The sequence below is a fragment of the Xenopus laevis genome, chromosome 9_10L (assembly GCF_017654675.1).
Source record: "Xenopus laevis strain J_2021 chromosome 9_10L, Xenopus_laevis_v10.1, whole genome shotgun sequence".
Classification (NCBI taxonomy): Eukaryota; Metazoa; Chordata; class Amphibia; order Anura; family Pipidae; genus Xenopus; species Xenopus laevis.
In genome coordinates, this window is record NC_054387.1 from 93025931 (window position 1) to 93048725 (window position 22795).

General features: G+C 34.3%; 1 protein-coding gene across 1 annotated transcript; it reads left to right on the forward strand.

Annotated features, from left to right (window-relative positions):
* Positions 1 to 20: 20 nt before the first annotated feature.
* On the forward strand, positions 21 to 20169 carry LOC108701872 (olfactory receptor 2D2). Its single transcript, XM_018236884.1, has 2 exons — positions 21 to 43; positions 19245 to 20169. The coding sequence occupies exons 1-2, from the start codon at positions 21 to 23 to the stop codon at positions 20167 to 20169; spliced, it is 948 nt and encodes a 315-aa protein (XP_018092373.1).
* Positions 20170 to 22795: the final 2626 nt, after the last annotated feature.

The window sequence follows — 22795 nt, forward strand, 5'->3', positions numbered from 1 at the left end:
CAAAGACTTTATTTCCAGTAATGGATATTAACTTAGTCATGAGGTATCCAATGAGTATATTTGTATTTAAAATGTTAAAAATTTATAGATTTTTGTAGGCAATAAACGTGAAAGAAGTTGTTTAACAAATTAAGTATTTTTGTAAGTAACACATAAAGGTTATAGATGATTAATTAGAAGATTTTAATTAGTTAATTTATATTTGCATAAATAAAGGTTTAAAAGGTCTTCCTTTTTAATTAAAAATATTTTAAGAAAGGCAACATACAGTATATGGATTTCATATGTAAAGTGAAGCGTATAATAATAATATTGAAAATATACAGTTTAATATATAGTATAATAATAGTAATAAACATTTCATGATTTCATATAAGCAGTGATAAGCTATTCAGTAGATTTGGGAAATTTAAAGGATGAAAAAATTCAAACAGAATTTTCAAGTTTTTTCTATTTAAATGAACTAAAAACACTTGATATCAAATGTGCACTTATTTAAGAAAAACCCAAAAAGATGTGACTTAAAAACATAGAATAAAACTCAAAAGCAATGAAATCACATCCTTCCCTTCATTTTCATACATAATTTGGAGAGATTTCAAATCCGAGTATCCATCGCTTCAGCATGGAATAAGGTGTGTGTGGGGAGGGTAATGATTCTCCTTTTCTAATTAGGGGGTAGGGAAATTCCCCCTGTGAGTCAGAGGAAGACTATCAGGGAATTAATTATGTCTGGGTAGAAAAATATGTATTTATTTTTGACAGTTTAGCCAGTGTCTATGCATCTACTGAATGACATCTAAATGGGGTTTTTATATACTAAGGGGCAGAGTTATTAAAGGAACAGTTCAGTGTAAAAATAAAAACTGGTTAAATAGATAGGTTGTGCAAAATAAAAAATGTTTCTGATATAGTTAGTTAGCCAAAAATGTAATGTATACATGCTGGAGTGACTGGATGTCCAACAGAACAGAACATGACTTTTAGGCTCTCTAAGTCTGAGTTAGTTAGCAATATGAAGTGGGGGGCAACATGGGACATAACTGTTCAGTGAGTTTGCAAATGATCCTCAGCATTCAGATCAGATTCAAAAGCAAACATTTATGATCCATGTGGTCCACCTCAAGTCACTGATTGGTTGCTGCCTGGTAACTATGGAAACCAAGAGCAGCAAAGCAGGAAGTAGTATTCTGGCTATTATGTTAGACATCCAGTCACTCCAGCCTTTATACATTACACTTTTGGCTAACTAACTATATTAGAAACATTTTTTATTTTGCAATGCCTATCTATTTACCCAGGTTTTATTTTTATACTGAACAATTCCTTTAAGGCTCAAATAGTAAATTTGAATTAGAATTTTTGAAAAAATGTTTGGTGTCATAATTCACACTTTCAAATTTTAATCCCCCAATTCGAATGTAAATTTAAATGTGAGACGTATCACACCTCGACCATGGAAACAGTTCTAATTGTAATAATCGCCACCTAAAACCTGCCAAGTTCATTTACAAGTCAATGGCAGAGGTCCGTTGAACCATTTGAATATGTTAATTGCCTTCCTGTCATTTGAGTTTTTTTGAGGGAAAATGCATCTGTAAATTCTAGAAAGAAGCAGACGAGGACAGCAAGGTTTATGGTTAACTAATAATCATAAATATAAAAAATTGAGCTTAATGTTTAAAAATAACCATAACTATTTGAATGCAAACATTTTATGGACTGGCCAGCCCTTAAGATGTATTTATGGGGACTATTTTATTTGTTTAATTATATTTTATCATGTAACTGGTGGGTTGGGATGTACAATAAACATAGATTATGACCTTCTTTAAATGTTTGGGCAAAATGGGGAAGTTAATACCATCTGTGATGCTTATGTAGTTAGCATGTGTATAACGGGAGTTTGCAAAAATCTTGTGGCTTTTACGTACTGGCTCTAGGTTCTCATTACTAGACTCCTATGTAGTATCATTTATTCTGTCACATTTAGGGACAGATTTATCAAGGGTCGAATTTCGAAGTGATAAATACTTTGAAATTTAACCTTTGAATTGAAATACTTCGAATATCGAAGTCGAAGTATTTTTCACCGAATTTGGCCATCGTACATTCGAAGTAAAATCTTTTGATCGAACGATTAAATCATTCGAACGATTTTAGCGATCAATCAAAGCATTTTTATTCGATGTGTAAAGACTTAGAAAAATGTTGTAGAAGGTCCCCATAGGCTAAGTATTGAAGTCAAAGTTTTTTTTAGAGACAGTACTTTGATTATCGAATGGTCGAATATTAAAATGATTTTACTTTGAATCGAATTCGAAGCCAAAGTGAAAATCATAGTAGCCTATTCGATGGTCGAAGTATCCAAAAAATTACTTCGAAATTCAAAGTTTTTTAACTTCAAAAATTCACTCAAACCTTAGTTAATCTGCCCTTAAGTGAAGAAATATCACTGTTTTAATTCTAAATAACAAATTGTGTCTTTTTCCATGACTGGAGAAAATTATTTTTAAATTCACATGTTCCACTCAAATTCATTTTTTTCCATAACTAAATGCAAGTTCTTTTGATTCATGTTTTTTCATAAATATATTAGTGACTGGAGATAAAAAAAATGAAATAAATTCATACAGGTATGGAATCCTTTGTCTGGAACCATTATCCAAAAAGGTCAGGAAGACCATCTTCCATATGGCCCATTATAAGCAAATAATTCTAATTTTTATAAATGATTTCCTTGTTTGCTTTAATAACAAATTAGTGTCTTGAATTTGATGGTTACTAAGCTGCATGATCCATATTGGTGGTCAAACAATAATCTAGGGTTTATTTAATGTTTATATTGTAGAAAGATCCCTCATCTACAAAACCCCAGTTTCCAAACATTCCAGATCAGTGTTTTCAAACTGGCAGTCCATGGGCCACCCTCCCTTGTTCACCCTCCACATGAAATTCTGCCTGCTGGGTCTGCTTACCCTGTGTAAGCTTTGAAAGGTATCAGTACTGAGATTAACTTGCCCCTTTTTAAACTTTTAAGTGCCAGCAGAATTTCACATTTTTGTTTCACGAAATGCCAGACATTTTTTAAACATTTTGTGCTCTCTCACTTTAGGGCATTTTCTGAGGGGAGAGCTTTAATTTATTATTTTCAGGAGAACCTGAGCTTTCTAAATCTGCTGTCATTTATTTCCACCTCTGCTAAGATTTATATGTCCTATTTTTCATAATATATGAATTTATACCAGAAAAATGTTTAATTTTACGCATGAAAATCCAACTGTTTTGGAAAGCCTCATGTCTCTCAAACATGCCAATAACAGATATGTATAGTTTTAGGGAGATTTAGGACTTCTGTATAGCAAAAACTCCCGGCAGTATATTACCAAATTTTGAAAGCACTAAGGCAGAAAACAGCATACTTTAGATTCCAAGGCCAGAAAATCTTGAAACAATAGGTTTACCCCAGAAAACCATATATTTTTGAAAAGTACACATTCGGTTGATTCCAAAATGGGTAACTATGTCTCTCTACCCCTAACTACCAAACATCAAAGCTTGTCTGAACAGAACAGTTTTTATAAAAATGTATTAAAATTCTGAAAAATCACTTCAAAGGTTTTATTGCTGCTCCACATATCCCGCACTATATTAGGTACCAAGAAAAAGCACCCTAAATATGATTACCAGGGGTCGACTGAACAGTTTGATGTCCATTGTGCATAGGTTTATCAAAGTATCAGGCATTTAGAGACCCCAATATGAAGTTAGTGTATCCAAATTGTCCAGGACTTTACTTCAGCTACTGAAAAATCAACACATTTACTCCAGAAATATATATATACCCCCCAAAACCATACATTTTTGGAAAGTACACATGCTACCAAACCTAAAAGGCGTACTCATACCTTTCTGCTCTAAACAACTGAGTTGCAAGGCTTTCCCAAAATTGCTGGTTTTGGTGAAACATCTGAATATTGCCTCAAAGCATCAACTTTCCAGCATTGTATCGTCCATGTATCATTACCAGCATAAAGCATCCTAAATATGAACGCCAGGAGTCTACTAAACAGTTTGATGCCAAATAGGCATAGATTTACCAAACTATGTGGCATACAGAGATCCCTAAATCCAATAGTGCATATGAATTCTCATGTATGACACTCTGGGTACTACAATATAAGCACCCAGTATGTGTATTATGTGCCATGAGACCCTCTAACTATATGGAGAATCTAGAAAACCATAAAGAAAAACTAGAAAACCATAAAGTTCACATTCCGATTAATCTAAAATGGGTAAATATGTCTTTCTACTGCAAACTACAAAACTGCAAAGCTACGCTAAACATAACGATTTTATGAAATTTCTAAAAATCGTTACAAAGCTTGCATTTTACCCCATTATATACCCCATGTTTTGTAATGTACCAGCAAAAGGCATCCTAAATATGAACGCCAGGGGTCTTCTAAACTGTTTTATGTGCAATATGCATAGATTTACAAAACTATGTGGCATACAAAGACCCCTAAATCCAAATAGTGCATATGAATTCTCATGTATGACACTGACTACTATAGTATGAGCACCCAGTATGTGTACTATGTGCCACGAGACCCCCTAACAGTATGGAGACCCTTGAAAACCATATGTCTTCTGAAAGTACACATTCTGACAAATCTAAAATGGGTAAATATGTCTTTTTTTCTGCATACTACCAAACTGCAAAGCTATGATAAACAAAGTTTTTTACGAAATTTCTGAAAATTGCCACAAAGCTTTCATTTTACCGCATTATATACCCCATGTTTTATTATGTACCAGCAGCAAAAGGCATCCTAAATATGAATGCCAGGAGTCTACTAAACAGTTTGATGCCCAATATGCATAGATTTACCAAACTACGTGTGGAATACAGAGACCCCCAAATTGAAATAGTGCAATAAATTCTCACGTATGACACTCTGGCTACTGCAATATAAGCACACAGTATGTGTATTATCTGCCATTAGACCCCCTAACACAGGGATCCACAACCTTTAGAACCCATGAGCATCATTCAGATGTAAAAGGAGTTGAGCAGCAACACGTGCATGAAAAATGTTCTTGGGGTGCCAAATAAGTGCTGTAATTGGCCATTTGGTAGTCCCTATGGGGATTGTCAACCTACATTGAGGCTTTGTTTGGCAGTGCACCTGGTTTTTAAGCAGCCAAAACTTGCCTCCAAGCCTGGAATTCAAAAATAAGCACCTGCTTTGAGGCCACTGGGAGCAACATCCAAGGGGTTGGAGAGCAACATGTTGCTCATGAGCTACTGGTTGGGGATCACTGCCCTAACAGTAAGGAGACCCTATAAAACCATATATTTTCCAAAATACACATTCTGAGAAATCTAAAATGGGTAAATATGTCTTTCTACTACAAACAACCAAACTGCAAAGCTATACCAAACATAATGCTTTTTATGAAATTTCTGAAAATCGTTGCAAAGCTTGCATTTTACCCCATTATATACCGCACATTTCGTAACATACCAGCAAACGGTACCCTAAATATGAATGCCATGGATCTGCTGAACATTTTGATGCCTGAAATGCATATATAAATCAAATTATATCGCGCACAGAGACCCCCAAATGGATATATAGGATATATAGCAGACAAAATTTCCATGGGCAAAATGAACATAGAACAGAGGGAATACAATAAAATCACTAAAATCCAACAAAACCAGAAAAATCAATGTGTTTCTCGTCTTCTGTAATCAGCAGTCAGAATCATAGTTTGAATATTTTAGCATGGCCAAATAGGTTTTACAGACAGAAATAAGCAAACAACACCTACGCAAACCTGAAAATGTAATACAATGGCTAGACATGCAATAAAATGGCTAAAAATGCACCAAAATCAACAAAATTGCAATATAATCACCAAAATAACATAAAAAAGGTATTGCACAGTGCAGTTAGTGAATACAATTTTCACAATGGTAATAAAACAGTTTTTAACTCAAAAAAAACAGAAGATGCAATAAGAAAAAAGACGCAAAAAGTGTGCATGTGTGTACAATTGGCAAATTGCGTGTTGTGTGTGTGTGCAAGCATGTTTGAGTGCTTGAATGTGTGTGACCCCCATGATCCCCCAAAATTGTATGAGTATGTGTGTAAGTGTGAATGTAAGTGTGTTTTGGTAAAATAAGTGTGTGTTTGTGTGTGTGTGTGTGTGTGTGTGTGGCACTAACCTGGGGTGGTAGAATATATGTTCTGTGGCTTTTCACAGAACATAGATTTTATGTAGGATTAAAGATGGTAAAAAAAACAATAACAAATCTCTCAAAATTAAAAAGACACAGGCTAATTGAACTATTTGGTAAGAATCTAAACTTTTCTCTTATTATGGCTTTCACTAAATTAGTTAGATTATAGCAGAAAAGTGGTAAAATATTTGTACAGATGGTACTTAGTGTTAGGTAAAATATTTCTTTATTTAAACGGTATTCTGGAATATTGAGAAAATTGTATAATGGAGGTCTCGGGTGAACTGCCCTGAGCCTACAGCATAGGAGACAGACTCAACTGTGTGTACAAAATTTGGTGGGCACTCAAAGAGAGTACTTCAAATGCAGTTTGTATGGAAATAAAAGTATTTATTGTAGAATTAATAGCACCAGTCTGGCCTTAAGTGTTTCATACTTGTTCACCTTCTTGGATGGGGTGGTCACAATCTCATTGTTTGATGTGGAAGGCACAGTGCAGATAATAATGATGGCTGCCATTTTTCTGCATTTTCCCCTGATGCAACATACTGCATATTTTCCCAGCAAAAGAGAACTCAAGGTGAAGTTTTAGGATGGATTTGTGAAAATCATTAATGTAAATACATATTTTAATGCAAAACTATATGTGGCCATGCATATTAACTATTGACACTAATCACTTTTCTAGGGAATTGGTAATTTACTTATATTTATTATCAATTTTACTATCTATCTAAATTTTTAAATTCATTTTGAGTATCTTATACATTCAGTTTGGTTGTTATCCTAAGCAGTGTCCATTTCAAATAATTTTTTAATAATACATTTTTAAACCCTTTGCTGCAGGGTTAAAACTGAATAGAAGCTGAAGTAAATGAAGAAGGAAGAAAACATAAAGGGGCATATTTATCAAAGAGTGAAGTTACAAATCACCACATTCCACTAGTGTTAATTACACCCATTCATTTCTATGGGATTTTTAAAAGAGCTTTTATCAATAGGTGAAAGTTACTCTTTGATAAATAGACCTTTAAAAATTCTATAAAAATGAACGGAGTGGCGTAAATTCATCGTAGTGGACTAGGGTGATCTCGACCTTCACTGTTTGATAAATATGCCCCATTGAGAGATAGATGGTATAAATGATATCGGTAGATAAATTAAAAGTAAATGTGGTTTTAGAGAATATGTTTCTGTAACCAAAACAATATAAATATTTTTTATGCCTCTAATATTTCAGGAATAACTTTTGCTATACGTATGATACTTGCTTCAAGTGCTCATGCTCCTGATTGGATACCAAAATGCAAAGTCAAGTGGTCTTTGCTTTAGTATGGTTTAGTATGGGGGATTCTCCAAATTTTGGGGTTTCCATTACTGTATTTTGTGGCTATTATTATAAACAAATACAACTTAAATATGATGAATATGTATTATTGTACTCTGCTAATTGGCATTATGATTTATAAAAACATTTCCCTTTCAGAATTCAAGAGCAAAGTAAGGCATTTGATTCTTGACTGTTTTACAGACAAAGGTTGGGTTTATTAGTTTTATTGTGCCACTGGCAAATTGTGACATATTTAATGCACCTACAGAAGCTTTGAAACCTACAGAAGCTTTCCTATTGCACAACATAATTACTAAGGGGCAGATGTATTATAGGTCATAGTAGGGAATTTTAAAGGATTTGATCTTGTTTTGGATTTATCAAAATGTTCCTGACACTATGAAAATTTTTTTATTCAATTGACACATTTATCAAAAGCTTATACTTTTGGGAGTTCATTGCAATGTGTTGACAGTCTCTGCAAACAAAAGAAATACAAATGTTTATACTATAGCATCATCTACAATAGTTTTGGCCTCAATTCTATATGCATGTTGTGTATGAAGGTCTCTTTCCAATCCAATGCTACACATTTAAAACCCCACTCCTAAAATATCTTTAGTCAAACGTTCAGAGAGGGATGTAGAATTGATTACCTTGGCTGAAAATCAGCTCAAGACCATTCCTTTACCTGAAGGCTATTCCTTGCACAAATATATTTGTGAGAAAATCTGCTTTGAGGTGTGAATTCTACAGCTGTTTAGCTCTCTCTGTAAGAAATCGTGACTGAGAGGCTCCATACAATTATCAGTTGTTCTTCTTTGGACATTTTTTTCATTAATTTCTCTTTTAATTATGGGTGTCCAAAACTGCACTGTAAATTGTAGATATGGCCTTACCAGTGCTTTGTAAAAGGGACAAATCACTTTGTTCCCCCATGGATTTATACGACTTTTTTAGGGGTCTATTCTGGCCATTTCTGGTGCTGATTGGTATTGCTGATTATTCACAAATACTCAGGTTCATCTCCCCTTTTGCCTAAATTAGTATGTCCATTTTTAATAAATGGCACACCATTAAGAATGTTCTAATCACCCACTATATACAATCTTTTAGGTTGTTTTCTATCCAGATACAAACTTATTACCTATGATTAATTGCCTGCGTGCATGAAAGCGTAAGGCTGTGTTTGGTCACTCCTTGCCAGAAATAAAAATTTGTAGTTACTTTACTTTGCTATTATGGGATCTGTGAGTGCATGCTGCTTTCTCCATGGACAAACACAATTACCAACATCAACATACTTTATAAAGAAAAAGGTTTATGCAGCACTGGATCAAAAATCCAAATAGATCACATCTGCTATAAACTACCAGCCAAGGTCCTACTTACTTCATCATAAAAAGTAATTACATTTATTTAAAATATTTATAAAGTCATGTTAATTACCAATTATAGTGCCATTCTCCAGAACATACTCTTTAATGTGATCCCTTAAAGTGATACTGACACTGAAAAAATTACAAAATATTAATCTGCATTAAAAGTTGTGTATAGGTCATGTTTTTCACTGATAGGGCTGTAATTGTTACTTAATATTATCTTACTTGTAATTATTAGACAGTCCTCTCATAGAGGAACAAGGGGGATCAGATAGGTAATGTAAAAGCATCAGGCAAATATTTTTATGGCAAAATTGCAAGTAGCATGCCAAGACAATGTAATGATAGATGTAGAAATGTAATTTCTAGTGTTCTGGTGAAAATAAAAAAATAAATAGTGAGGCTACAACCAAACTATGTTTTATAAATTCTCAAGGGTGTGTTTCTTTAGGCCCCAGGCACATGCTCACATTAATGCGTTGAGCCATTTATTGTACATAATCATTTTTGTAACAGTTACTCAATCTTAATCTGAGTTTTATTCCACAAATCTCTAAAAACTTGTGCTTTTCCCATTTTTTTTTAAAAGCTCTAAAAATTCGAGATTTATTAAAGGGCTGGTTTCCATTTAAGTTAACTTTTGGTATGTTATGGAATGGCCAATGCTAAGCAACTTTTCAATTTTCCTCATTATTTATTTGTTATAGCTTTTGAATTATTTGCCTTCTTTTTCGAACTCATTCCAGCCTTCTCATCTTTCTATTCAGGCCCTCTCCTATTCATATTCGAGTCTCTTAATCATATCAAATGGTTGTCATTTAAAGCAACATTAAACTATTACTAAATTGTATTATTATATAGTATATATACTATAAAAAACAAGGGAAAGTTGTGCTCACCACTATTTTTTAAAACCATTAGGTGGGGGTGCAATGAGGCTGTGACCACAAAATACATATAGACAAATACAAGAGTCCTCTGCACTCAACCCAATGAAGCACCGAAGATAACATGTAAATTCATATTTAAGAGTAACAACCTTGAACAGTAACTAACAGGACAGAACTGCAACACAAAAACTCCTACCTGATGCTTCTGAGCTTTACGCTAAACTGTTAAGGAAGGGAGTAAGAGGGAAAACAACCTACTCATTACCTGCACCTGAGCATTGACCTCCAGAGTAATTATATGATTACATTGGACATGCACTGCTCAGAGAATATACAGACAAGCATTGCTTTTCTACTACTCACTGTATACAAAGACAAGCATTCCATATGCACTGCTCACACTATAACCAAACTGAACAAGAGTTAAGAGACTCTAGAAATCAGGATGGCACTCAAAACTTAAACATAACTTCCAACTGCTAGCAGAAATTTAATGAAAAATTATACCCCAGTATAAGTGAGAAAAGAGAAGGAGCCAGAGATGCCTGCTAACCCCAACCGAGAGCGTAATCCCTTTAAGCTTTATTTGTCTAGACCCTACCATTCTTATGTCATGCAGTGCTCCTTGGAATGCTATCCTGAACTCCTCCTAGTTTTTGTAGCTAACCTGTGACTTGAATAAAGATGATTTATTAATCATTAATAAATAATTAAGGCATTGGAAAAATCATCAGATTACTTCTGAAATTTTCAGTCTGAATAAATGCACCCCAGTGTTTAAGGAACCTTTAGAATTATTATTTTTCTACCAGTATATAATGGTTTTATTTTATTTTTTTTGCTCATCTCCTCTTGAAGATATTAGACACAATTAGAATTATAATTTAGAAAAAAAAACTATATCTTCCAGTCTTTGTTAAAAACCACAACAGGTATTGGATTCATTATCCATAAAGCTCCAAAATGTATCCAAATAATCCAAATTTTTGAAACATTTAAAATATTTTTTCAAAAAAAAATTAATTTTAACATGACTTTACTGCAGAGTTAGAACTGAATAGAAGCTGGGGTAGATAAAGAAGGGAGAAGGCATAAAGGGGCACATTTATCAAAGAGTAATGTTACAAAATACCACATTCCACTAATTCTGCCACTCTCCATTTATTTCTATGGGATTTTTAAAAGAGCATTTATCAATGGGTGAACGTTGAAGTTCACTCTTTGATAAATATGCCTTTAAAAATTCTATAAAAATGAATGTAGAGTGGTGGAATTTTACTCTAGTGGACTGTAGTGATCTCAAACTTCACTCTTTGATAAATATGCCCCATTACATGATAGTAGATAAATTAAAAGTACATGTGGCTTCAGTGAATATGTTTCTGTAACACAAAATAACTATATAAATCTTTTTTATGCCCTTGCTCTCCTATTTAATAGGAGAGATTTATTATTTCAGGTATAACTTTTGCTATACATATGATATTGGCAGTGCTCATAGTCCTGATTGGAGACCAAAATGCCAAGTCAAGTGGTCAGACATTGTGATGGCCAACCCTGCTTTTCAGCTTTGCCTTTTCAGTACAGGTATGGAGGAGAAGGGCTGTTCTGGTGGGTTCATTTGGTGCAGATGGGAAGAGGGGGGTAAGGTTGGTTATGGTTAATGCATTTTTTAGCAACATGGAGATTCTCCCAATTTTTTGGGTTTCTGTTTTTTGTCTTTATTAGTGATGGGTGAATAAATTCACTATAGTTAAATTTGCGGCAATTTTCTGCGTTTCACAGTGGGTGAATTTTTTTGTGAAACCACGGCAAAAATTCGCCGATTGGCTCGTTTTGCCACATGACGAATTTTTCGTTGAGCGCGAGTTTTGCCACCATGGGCACGCGCGTAAAAAAAAACGACACGCGACAAACGGAATGTCAGCCACGGCAGCCATTAGATGTGAGCCGTCCCATTGTCTATATAAGGAGGTGCAAACGCGGCGAATTACTCTGGTACATTTTTGGTAGAGGTTAGAGAGAGCAGGATAGTGAGAGTGATTTGTGTTTTATTTAGCTAGAGGAGTTTGTGTAGTGAGTCAGTGCAAGTGGAAGTTGTGGATTTCAGTTTACTGTTTTTCCTCTTTTGCTTGCCTGCTCACCACCCAATAGCCCTTGTTAGGGCTAACTGTCTTTATCTGTGCTTCTGTGTGTATTCCTTGTTGGTTACAGACTTCTGCTGAGGGGATTTAGTTGAGGGTTTTATTTTTTTTTCTCCTTTCCTTCCCCCAAATATCCAAACCCCCCTTGTTTTTTTTTTGTTTTAGTCTAGTTGTGCCCACTATGATGGGCCGTGGAAGAGGGAGGAGGGGTGGTGGTGGGAAGAAGGGTGGGGTAGGGAGGGGCGGATGAGGAAGAGGCCGTGGTGCTGGCCATGGGCATCCAACCCCACAACAGCACTGTAGCGCAGCAGCACCCAAAGCCACCACCGGCAGTGGGTGGAGCATATGCTGGCTGACTACATGGGGTCAGTCAGTGTGCAGGACGCCATTCGCCCTGATGATGAACCCATGCATTTTTGGGTATCGAGGCTCGACCAGTGGCCAGAACTGGCACAGTATACTCTGGAGGTGCTGGCTTGCCCCCTGCCAGTGTCCTGTCAAAGCGTGTCTTCAGTGCCGCAGGTGGGGTGGTCACTGAGAAGCGGACATGGCTATCCACTGGCAGCATGGATATGCTGATATTCATAAAAATTAATGAGGCCTGGATAAGCAGGAATATCAAAGTGCCCATTGCAGACAGCAGATACTGTTCTAATATAGTTGATCCCAATACTACTGCTGCTGCTGTTGCTACTACTGCTCCTTGAGGGCAAAGCACTGTACAGCATAACAGTAAATTAGTAGTAACAAACAAGGGTTCATTGAAATAAAAAGTAACAATAAGTGCATTATTAGAAATACAATTCACATACATATAAAATATAATTAAAATACAGATTAAGTGCTCAGTGCCAAGGAAACAAAAGGCTAGAGGGCCCTACCCCGTAGGGCTTACAGTCTAAATGTAGTTGATTCCAAAACTACTGCTGCTGCTGCTGTTGCTACTATTGCCTCATTATTTGGCAAATGTCTACTGTTTGAGGCCTGCCTCATTTAATTCTTCTGGTTCTAACAGAGATGATTCCAATGCTGCTGCTTGGTTGGCAAATATAGTCACACTATTATTACCCAAAGTCCTGCCTCTAAGTTAGATGTCTGCAAGTACACAAATGAGGTCCCTGAAATGACTGCTGCCAAAAGTCCTGCTGCCTCAGTCATCATACAAATAACAAATTAACAATCTCTTCAAACTCTACAACTAATGCTAGTGTTGTGTTATATTATACTTGTATTGGTTTGCATTATGTGAAACGTGCAACTAAAAAAATTTCATGTATTTCAGGGACACTAGCTTCAATAGCAGATTCATCAAATTATGTGCCGCATAGTTGTCTAATTTCTTCTGGATGGGGTCTGCCAAGGCTCCTAAAAATTATGTGGCTTCCAATACCAATAATGCCGCATTTTCTGGTTAATTTTTTCTGGTTGAGGCCTACCTCTTCTAAGTGTAATTTTAATTCTACGTTGATACTACTACTGCCATAAGCTTGGGTTTTGCCAAGGCTCCTAAAAATATGTGGCTTCCAAATATGCCACATTTTCTGGTTAATTGTTTCTGGTTGAGGCCTACCTCTTCTAATTGTAATTTTAATTCTAATTATATTGATGCTACTACTGCCATAAGGTATTCCTATTTCTTCTGAATGGGGTCTGCCAAGGTTTCTAAAAATGATGCATTACTTCTAATAGTACCGCATGCTTAGCAAATATAGTGTGACATTAATATTAAAATTTATAAAAAAATCAACATATTTGAGTGTTATAGTAGTCAATTCGCCAATTTCGGTGCCTTTGCTTGTCTGTGTGTCATGTGATGCATCTTCCACGCGTTAAAAATGGGTGTCCCCAATATAAATACCCAATGCCCTGCCCTTCCACTTATAGGAGTGAAAAACTTGCAATGGCATTGGTAGGACCTGGCATGATGAGAGAGGAGGAGGTGAGGTACCTCATCAGATATGACAATATCCCTCCTGGGACAAAAGGCATCCAGGCACTCTGCCGGAGCATCATGGAGCGGCTGCGGCGCAGGATGCACCGGCATTTTGGGGTGATCCTACCTCTGCGCAACCTCCAGAGAATCTAGAGTGATTTAAAGAGGAGGCACACTGCTTTACTGGATTAAATATGTGTGGAGGTAGAGGGTAGAGTTATTTAAAAAGAAAACATAGAATTCTCTTGTTTATTACAATAAAGTAATGACTGGTTTGATAATGATTTGCTATTTTACAGCAAAAATGTATTTAAATAAATACTTTGATTAGGATTGGAACAATTGACTTTGACTGACTGTCATATATTAGCAGACAAGTTAGATAACAAGTAAATGAGCTGTCAAATGGAGATTATCTGATGCAAAAAACTCTCTAAATACTTGCCATCCTTATTGATGATGGTTTTCTTGTAGTTACGCAACACCTCAGTCTGTATAATTTGTACTGTACAAATGCAAGTGCTGTATTACTCAAACTGAAATTCTGAAAATAAATATATGGTTCATTGACATAAATATATGTTTTATTGATCTTAATGTGGGATACAAAGCACCCAGATATTATGGGGCACATTTACTTAGCTCGAGTGAAGGATTAGAATAAAAAATACTTAGAATTTCGAAGTATTTTTTTGGCTACTTCGACCATTGAATTGGCTACGTCAACCTTCAACTACAACTTTGACTTCAAATCAAACGATTCGAACTAAAAATCGTTCGACTATTCGAGCATTCGATAGTCGAAGTACTGTCTCTTTATAGAAAACTTCGACCACCTTCTTTGCCACCTAAAACCTACCGAGGTACAATGTTAGCCTATGGGGAAGGTCCCCATAGGCTTTCTAACCAATTTCTGATCTAAGGTTAACGATTATTCCTTCGATCGTTCGATCGAACGAATTGCGCTAAATCCTTCGACTTCGATATTTGAAGGATTTAACTTCGAGGGTCGAATATTGAGGGTTAATTAACCTTCTATATTCGACCAATAATAAATGTGCCCGTATGTGTTCAGATTAATTATTAATAGTTGAGCCTGTGTTAATAAGCTATTAATAATAAATAAACTATAGATGGTACTTTTTGGTTTAACAGCAATATAAACTGAGAGTAGTAGTAGATACCATTATCAGTCAACCAGAGCTAATGTAAAAAAGGTACAGATGTTTTTAAGAAACTGGCAAAATGTGAGCCCTTTTTTTCTTTTAAGAAGATAGGAGTCCTCTAACAATGCAGGGCATTTGTGTAGCAGTATACTAAGTGAAACAAGCATGTGAATTGGTCTTCTCATTGACTCCAATGCAATTCAGCACATTCAGACACAAAGCAAAAGATGCCATATTAATTTATCATCACAGTCTACAAAGCTTGAACGTAAGGGAAAATGTTTTATTGGTAGCCCCAAAGCTGAAAAAAGGTGACACAAACAAAACACAGATAGAAGATGGGTTTCATCAAATTGCATTGCGCGTCAAAAAAAAACATTGTACGTCAAAACACAGATACGAGCTCCCGACAAATTATTTTGATGCACGACTAGAAATCAACAAATTATTTTGACAAGCAACGAAATCGCGGCGCACGTCTCGTTTCGCAAATTTTGCTGGAAATTCGCAAATTATCTTGTGAACCGAAATGCCACATATTAATCCATCACTAGTGGTTATTGTTGTAAACAAATGAAACACTTAAATAAGATTAATATGTATTAGCTTTAATTTGTGTTGTTTTGGTAGAACTAGATTTTACAACAAGACAAAATATTTTTCTGAGACAGAACTTGTTTGTTTGCTTTTTAGTGAGTCCTTTGTTGCTGACTCGTTAGAAATCCCAGAGAAGTTTAAAATGATATTATCTTTAATGACATAATTGCACGTTTGAGATTTGATATTGTACTCTGCTAATTGGCATTATGGTTTATAAAACGTCCCTTTCAAATTTTGAAAGCAAAGTAAAGCATTTGAGTCTTGACTGTTTTACAGACAAAGGTTGGGTTTATTGTTTTTATTGTGCCACTGACAAATTGTGACATATTTATTGCACCTACAGAAGCTTTGAAACCAACAGAACTTTCCTATTGCGCAACATAATTAATAAAGGGATGTTTTCTAGGTCATACTAGGGAATTCTGAAGGATTTGATCTTGTTTTGGATTTATCAAAAATTTCCTGATAGTATGAAACTTTTTTTATTCTGGTGACACATTATTCAAAAGTTTATACTTTTGTGAGTTCATTGCAATTTGCATGACAGTCAAACTCTGCACTGCAAAGAAAAGAAATACAAATGTTTATACCTTAGAATCGTCAACAGTAGTTTTGGCCTCAATTGTATGTGCATGTTGTGTATGAAGGTCTCTTTCCAATTCAATGTTATACATTTGAAACCAACTCCTAAAATATCTGTAGTCAAACTTTCAGAGAGGGATGTAGTACTGATTACCTTCGCTAAAAATTAAAATGAAATATTTTATTATAATGTTACCAATATATTGAATACTAAGACCATAAAATAGGCAATATATTTGCAATTTAAATTATGTTATAGAAGCATTTATGATGTCCTTTGCCCCAATATTTTCTTGGGTTTTATTTTTACATTAGCTCTTAGAGTTATTGCCCTCTCCTTCCGTTTTGTCTGGTGATTCTTGTTTGTTCATATAAAAATGCATTAAAAAAATGAATCACCTTTTCTGCAATCTATTGATTTATATTGAATCTATTGAAGAGTTAAAAGTGGTGGTATTAATTAGGGATGCATCGAATCCACTTTTTTACTTCCTTGTTTTGTGACAAAAAGTCACACAATTTCCCTCCTGTCCCTAATTTGCATATGCAAATTAGGATTCAGATTCAGTTTGGCCAGGCAGAAGGATTCGGCTGAATCCGAATCCTGCTGAAAAAGGCCGAATCCTGGCCGAATCCCGAACCAAATCCTATATTTGGTGCATCCCTAGTATTAATGAAGGTTTGTATTTTGATTTATTCCACTATGTAGATTATTTTATCTGTTCAGTAATGTAACCCATTAAACTGAAAGGACTGAGGAGTAAATAGTGAGGGGGGAATTTTATGAGGCTATTACTGAAACAAGTGGATTGAGCAGTTCTTATTAGCCCCTTAAGATAATGTGTTTTACCTTATCTCAGTTGAGTTTTCTCAGTTTCAAACTATACACAAAGAAACCCATACTTTGCCTAGCACCTTACTTCAAAAGCATTGAAGTTTACATTGGCTGAAATAATGCTCTGGTAGCAGCCTTTGAAAAGGCCTCTCTGAATTCTTTAAGAATTTGCTGTCAGCTCAAGACCATCCCTCTACCTGAAGGCTATTATTTGCACAAATGTATTTGTGAGAAAAACTGCTTTGAGCAGAGAATTCTACAACTTTTTAGCTGTCTCTATAATAAATTGTTAAAATGAAACCTCCATTCTTCTAATCTATTTGGATGCTCTTTTGTCTGCTGGCAAGCAATTGTAAATCACAAAATGTATTTATGATTCCTTGTATATGTATACATAGTTATGAAATCTCCCTTTTCTCCACTGTAAACTTGGCCAACCTTTTTCTCATAACTGAGATGCTCCATTTCATTATCAGATATTTTTTCTAAAATTCCATTGTTATCCCTTTTAAGTATGGGATACCAAAACTGCACTGTAAATTGTAGATGTGGCCTTACCAGTGCTTTATAAAAGGGACAAAACACCTTGTTCTCCCATGAATCTATACCACTTTTGTAGGGGTATATCCTGGCCATTAGTGGTGCTGATTGGCATTGCTTACTACAGCTAATTGTATTATTCACAAGTATCCAGGCTAATCTCCACCTCTTTTCAATTTAGTATGTCCAATTTTAAAAAATGTACTCCCTGAGTCATTAATTAAAATACTCAATAAAGTGGTCCCAATACAGAACCTGTGTCACCCCAGTAAGAGCCCTGTGAGAATGTTCTAAACACCCACTATATATAATCTTTTAGGCCATTTTCTATTTGGGTACAAACACCATTACCTATGATTAAGTGCCTGCATGAATAAAATGAGTAAGGCTTTTTGGTCACTCTTTGCCTTAAATAAAAATTTGCAGTTACTTTACTTTGCCTGTCATTGGATCTGTGAGTGCATGCTGCTTTCTCCATGGTCAAACGCAATTATCAACATACTTTATAAAGAAAAAGGTTTATGCAGCATTGAATCAAAAATCCAGTAGATCAACTACTACTACTACTACTAGTACTACTATCTACTAGTACTGCAATCTACTGTCCAAGTTCCTACTTACTTCATCATAAAAAGCAATTACATTTATTTAACATATGTCTTTTATAAAGTCATGTTAATAACAACTTATCGTACCATTCTCCAGAACATTGAATGTGGTCTCAGCTTAAAGTGATACTGACACTGAAAAAACTACTTATCAAAATATTAATTTGCATTAAAAGTTGTGTATAGTTCATGTTGATGGTTTTTCGCTGATAGGGCAGCTTTTGTAAGTAATTGTTACTTGAGGTTCATAATACTAATGGGCTATTGCTGAACAAATAAGACAGTCCCCTCATAGAGGAACATGGGAATAAGAAAGGTAATATAGAAGCATCAGACAAATACTTTTATGCTAAAATTACAAGTTGCATGCAAAGACAATGTAATGATAGATGTAAAAATTTAATTTCTGATGTTTTGGTGAAAATAAAAAAAAATGGTCAGGCTACAACTGAAATATGTCCTATAAGTTTTCAAGCGTGCATTAATGAATTCAGCCATTAATGCATTGTATTGTTCCATTACAGAATAACAGAATAACTTAAGCACATTTGTTTTTAATTTGCTGTTTGGTAACAAAAATATCTAAATTTTTACAGGAGCCAACCTCTGTCTGCATACTTAATTTTTTTTGCAATTTTGCCTTCTTGACCATTGCTTTGGAATACATAGAGGCCCCTTCAGTAACAGTTGAATTTTTTTTAACAAATCTCTAAAATAAATTCCCATATTTTTTAAAGCTCTAAAATTTGAGATTAAATAAAGGCGTATTCCTTAAATAAAAGCTGCTTAAGGAGGTTAATATAAATCAAGGCAAAAACATTTAAAAGTTACAAGCTAGAGGGTCAGGCAGTTCCTGAAATTTAAAATAGGTGTTGACCCAATGTATATATTATATAAGCTTTAGAAAGACTTGTGTAGCATATTATTCTTACAATAGCACCCTAGTGACAAAACACATCAATCTTGTTTTTTTAATAGACAGCTGGAAAATGAACAATGGCACAGTAACAGAATCCTTCTTGGCCTTTCAAATGATCCACTAACCCAAAAGTTTCTTTTCGTGGTTTTTACAACTGTTTATATTCTAATCTTGCTTGGAAACACTCTCATAATTTTTTTAACAATAACAGACAAATGTCTTCATACACCAATGTATTTTTTTCTTATTAATCTCTCCTTACTGGACATTTTATATTCTACATCAAGTCTTCCTCGCATGTTAAAGGATTTACTTTCATTGCATAAATCCATTTCATATGGAGAATGTGCAGCCCAGATGTATTTTGCCCTTTCATTTGGGATAAGTGAATGCATTCTACTTGCAGTCATGGCTTATGATCGCTATATAGCTATATGCTACCCCTTACGTTATACAACTATTATCAAACAGTCTTTTTGTATTAAGATAGCTATAAGTATTTATATCTGTGGTTTTTTGCTATCAATTTCTCATGTTGCTCTTACATTTAATGTAAATCTTTGTGGACATAACAAAATAAACCATTTTATATGTGAAGGGCCAGAAATCATTTCATTAGGATGTGGAAATATATCAGCTGTTGAATTTGTGATCTATTTATGTGCCATTGTGCTATTATTGATACCAGTAACTTTTATTGCTATTTCTTATATACGAATTATCCTAACAATCCTAAATCTTGCTTCTGGTGCTGGAAAACAAAAGGCCTTCTCTACCTGCAGCTCTCACATTATGGTGGTTACAATATTTTATGGCTCAGCTATGGCTGCATATATGAAACCAAAATCAAGTTCCATACCTGACAAAGACAAAATAATTGCAGTATTTTATGCGTTTCTAACAACATTGTTGAATCCCTTTATATATACGATCAGAAATAAAGATGTTAAAGAGTCTCTTAAAAAGTTAGATAGATTCATGTGATATTTTATATATCCATTATAGATATTTATTAGAATTGTATTCAAATGAATACTTACATGTAAGAGTGCTAGGTGGTATAAATTCCATATGTCACAGTGCTACGCAATATGTTGGCGCAATATAAATACATGTTAATAATAATAATAATGTCTTGTTTTTACTATAGTCTATTGTAGTGGAAGCAGGCTGCTCGCAATGGTGGTCAAAGACTTTATTTCCAGTAATGGATATTTACTTAGTCACGAGGAATACTATGAGAGTATTTGTATTTAAAACATTAAAAATATTTTTTTAAGCAATAAACATGATATAAGGTGCTTGTCAAATTAAGTATTTTTGTAAGTAACACATAGGGACAGATTTATCAAAGGTTGAATTTCAAAGTTAAAAATACTTTGAAATTCGACCATGGAATTAAAATACTTCGACCATGGAAGTAAAATCGAACGATTGAATAATTAAACCCTTTGAATCGAATGATTTTATCGCACGAGCTCCCTATAGGCTAACATAGCACTTCAGCAGGTTTCATTTGCCGAAGTATTGAAGTCGAAGTTTTTTTAAAGAGACAGTACTTAGATTACCGCATGGTCGAATATTCGAATCAAATTCAAAGTAAATTCAAAGTCATAGTATCCTAGTCAATGGTTGAACTATCCAAAAATTATTTCGAATTTTCTTACTCCGAAAATTCCCTCTAATTCACTTTGAAATAAAGGTTTAAAAGGTCTTCTTTTTTAATCAAAAAATATTTTAAAAAAGTCAACAATTTAATGTAAAGTGAAGAGTATAATAATAATATTAAAAAATATACAGTATAATATAAAGTATAATAATAGTAATAAATATTGCATGATTTAATAAAAGCAGTGATAAGCTATTCAGTAGACTTGAGGAATTTAAAGGATGAAAAAAACCAAACAGAATGTAAAAAAAATCAGGTTTTTGCTATTTCAAAAAACTGAAAACACTTGATATTATCAAATGTGCACTTATTTAAGAAAAACCCAAAAACCAAGTGACTTAAAAACTTAGAATAAAACTCAAAAGCAATGAAATCACATCCTTCTCTTCATTTTTATACATAATATGTATAGCAGAGAGACTTCAAATCCGAGAATCCATCGCTTCAACATGGAATAAGGTGTGTATGGGGAGGAAAATGATTCTCCTTTTCTAATTAGGGGTAGTGAAATGATCCCAGTGAGTCAGAGGAAGACTATAATTTTAGCCAGTGTCTATGCATCTACTGAATGACATCTAAATGTAGTTTTTATATACTTAGTGGCTAATTAGTGGTTATTAAAGGAACAGTTCAGTGTAAAAATAAAAACTGGATAAATAGATAGGCTGTGCAAAATTAAAAAATGTTTCTAATATAGTTAATAAGCCAAAAATGTAATGTATAAATGTTGGAGTGACTGGATGTCCAACAGAACAGAGCATGGCTTCCTGCTTTTCAGCTCTCTAACTCTGAGTTAGTCAGCAACATAAACATGGCACTTTGAGTTTTCAATTGATCCTCAGCATTCAGCTCAGATTCAAATGCAAACATTTATGATGATTACTGATTGGTTACTGCCTGGTAACCAATCAATGGAAACCAAGAGAGCTGCAAAGCAGGAAGTATTGTTTTGGCTATTATGTTATACATCCAGTCACTCCAGCCTTTATATATTACATTTTTGGCTAACTAACTAACTATATTAGAACCATTTTTTATTTTGCACTGCCTATCTTTTTACCAAGGTTTTATTTTTATACTGAACAATTTTTGGTGTCATAATTCACACATTCAAGTTTTACTCCCCCAATTCGAATGTAAATTGAATGTGAGATGTATCACACCCGACCATGGAAACAGTTCTAATTTGAATATATGCCACCTAAAACCTGCCAAGTTCATTAGTCAATGGCAGAGGTCCGTTGAACCATTTGAATATGTTAATTGCATTCCTGACATTCAAGTTTTTTTTCGAGGGAAAATCGGATTAATTAGATTCAGATTCAAATATTAGACTTTCTCATTTTTTCTTAAATAATCTCTCATTTGTGTTGTGAGTGTTCGAATTTATTAGAGTAAACAAAAATTTTAATTCAACCTATGATCAATCTGCCCCTTAGTGTGTTAGATCTGTTTGTAAAGAGTAAAATGAATACAGTAAATCTGTGTGTGATAGCATTATTTTAAGTCATTAAAGTGTACTGCCAGTTTTGTTGTTCACGTAGTATTTTAAGGGGCAGATTTATCAAGGGTCAAAGTGCAAATTTCAATTTTGAGCTATTTTTGTGAACTGCAACTAGGGAATAGTCCAAATTTGATTAAAATTTAAAAAAAATCAAAAATTCTAATTTTATCATGTACTGTCTCTTTAAAAATCTGACTTTGACTATTCGCCATCTAAAACCTGCTGAAAACCTGCTGAATTGCTGTTTTAGCCTATAGGGGACCTCCTAGAACCTATATGGAGTCGATTGGTGGACTTTTTGAAATCAAAGTTTTTTTGTGAAATCTAATTCTATTGAATACGATGTTGATTCATACAATTCAAATTCGAACGAAAATGGCCTATTCACCCGAATTTTTTATTCGAATTTTGAAGTTATGGGAGTTCAAAAAACCCTC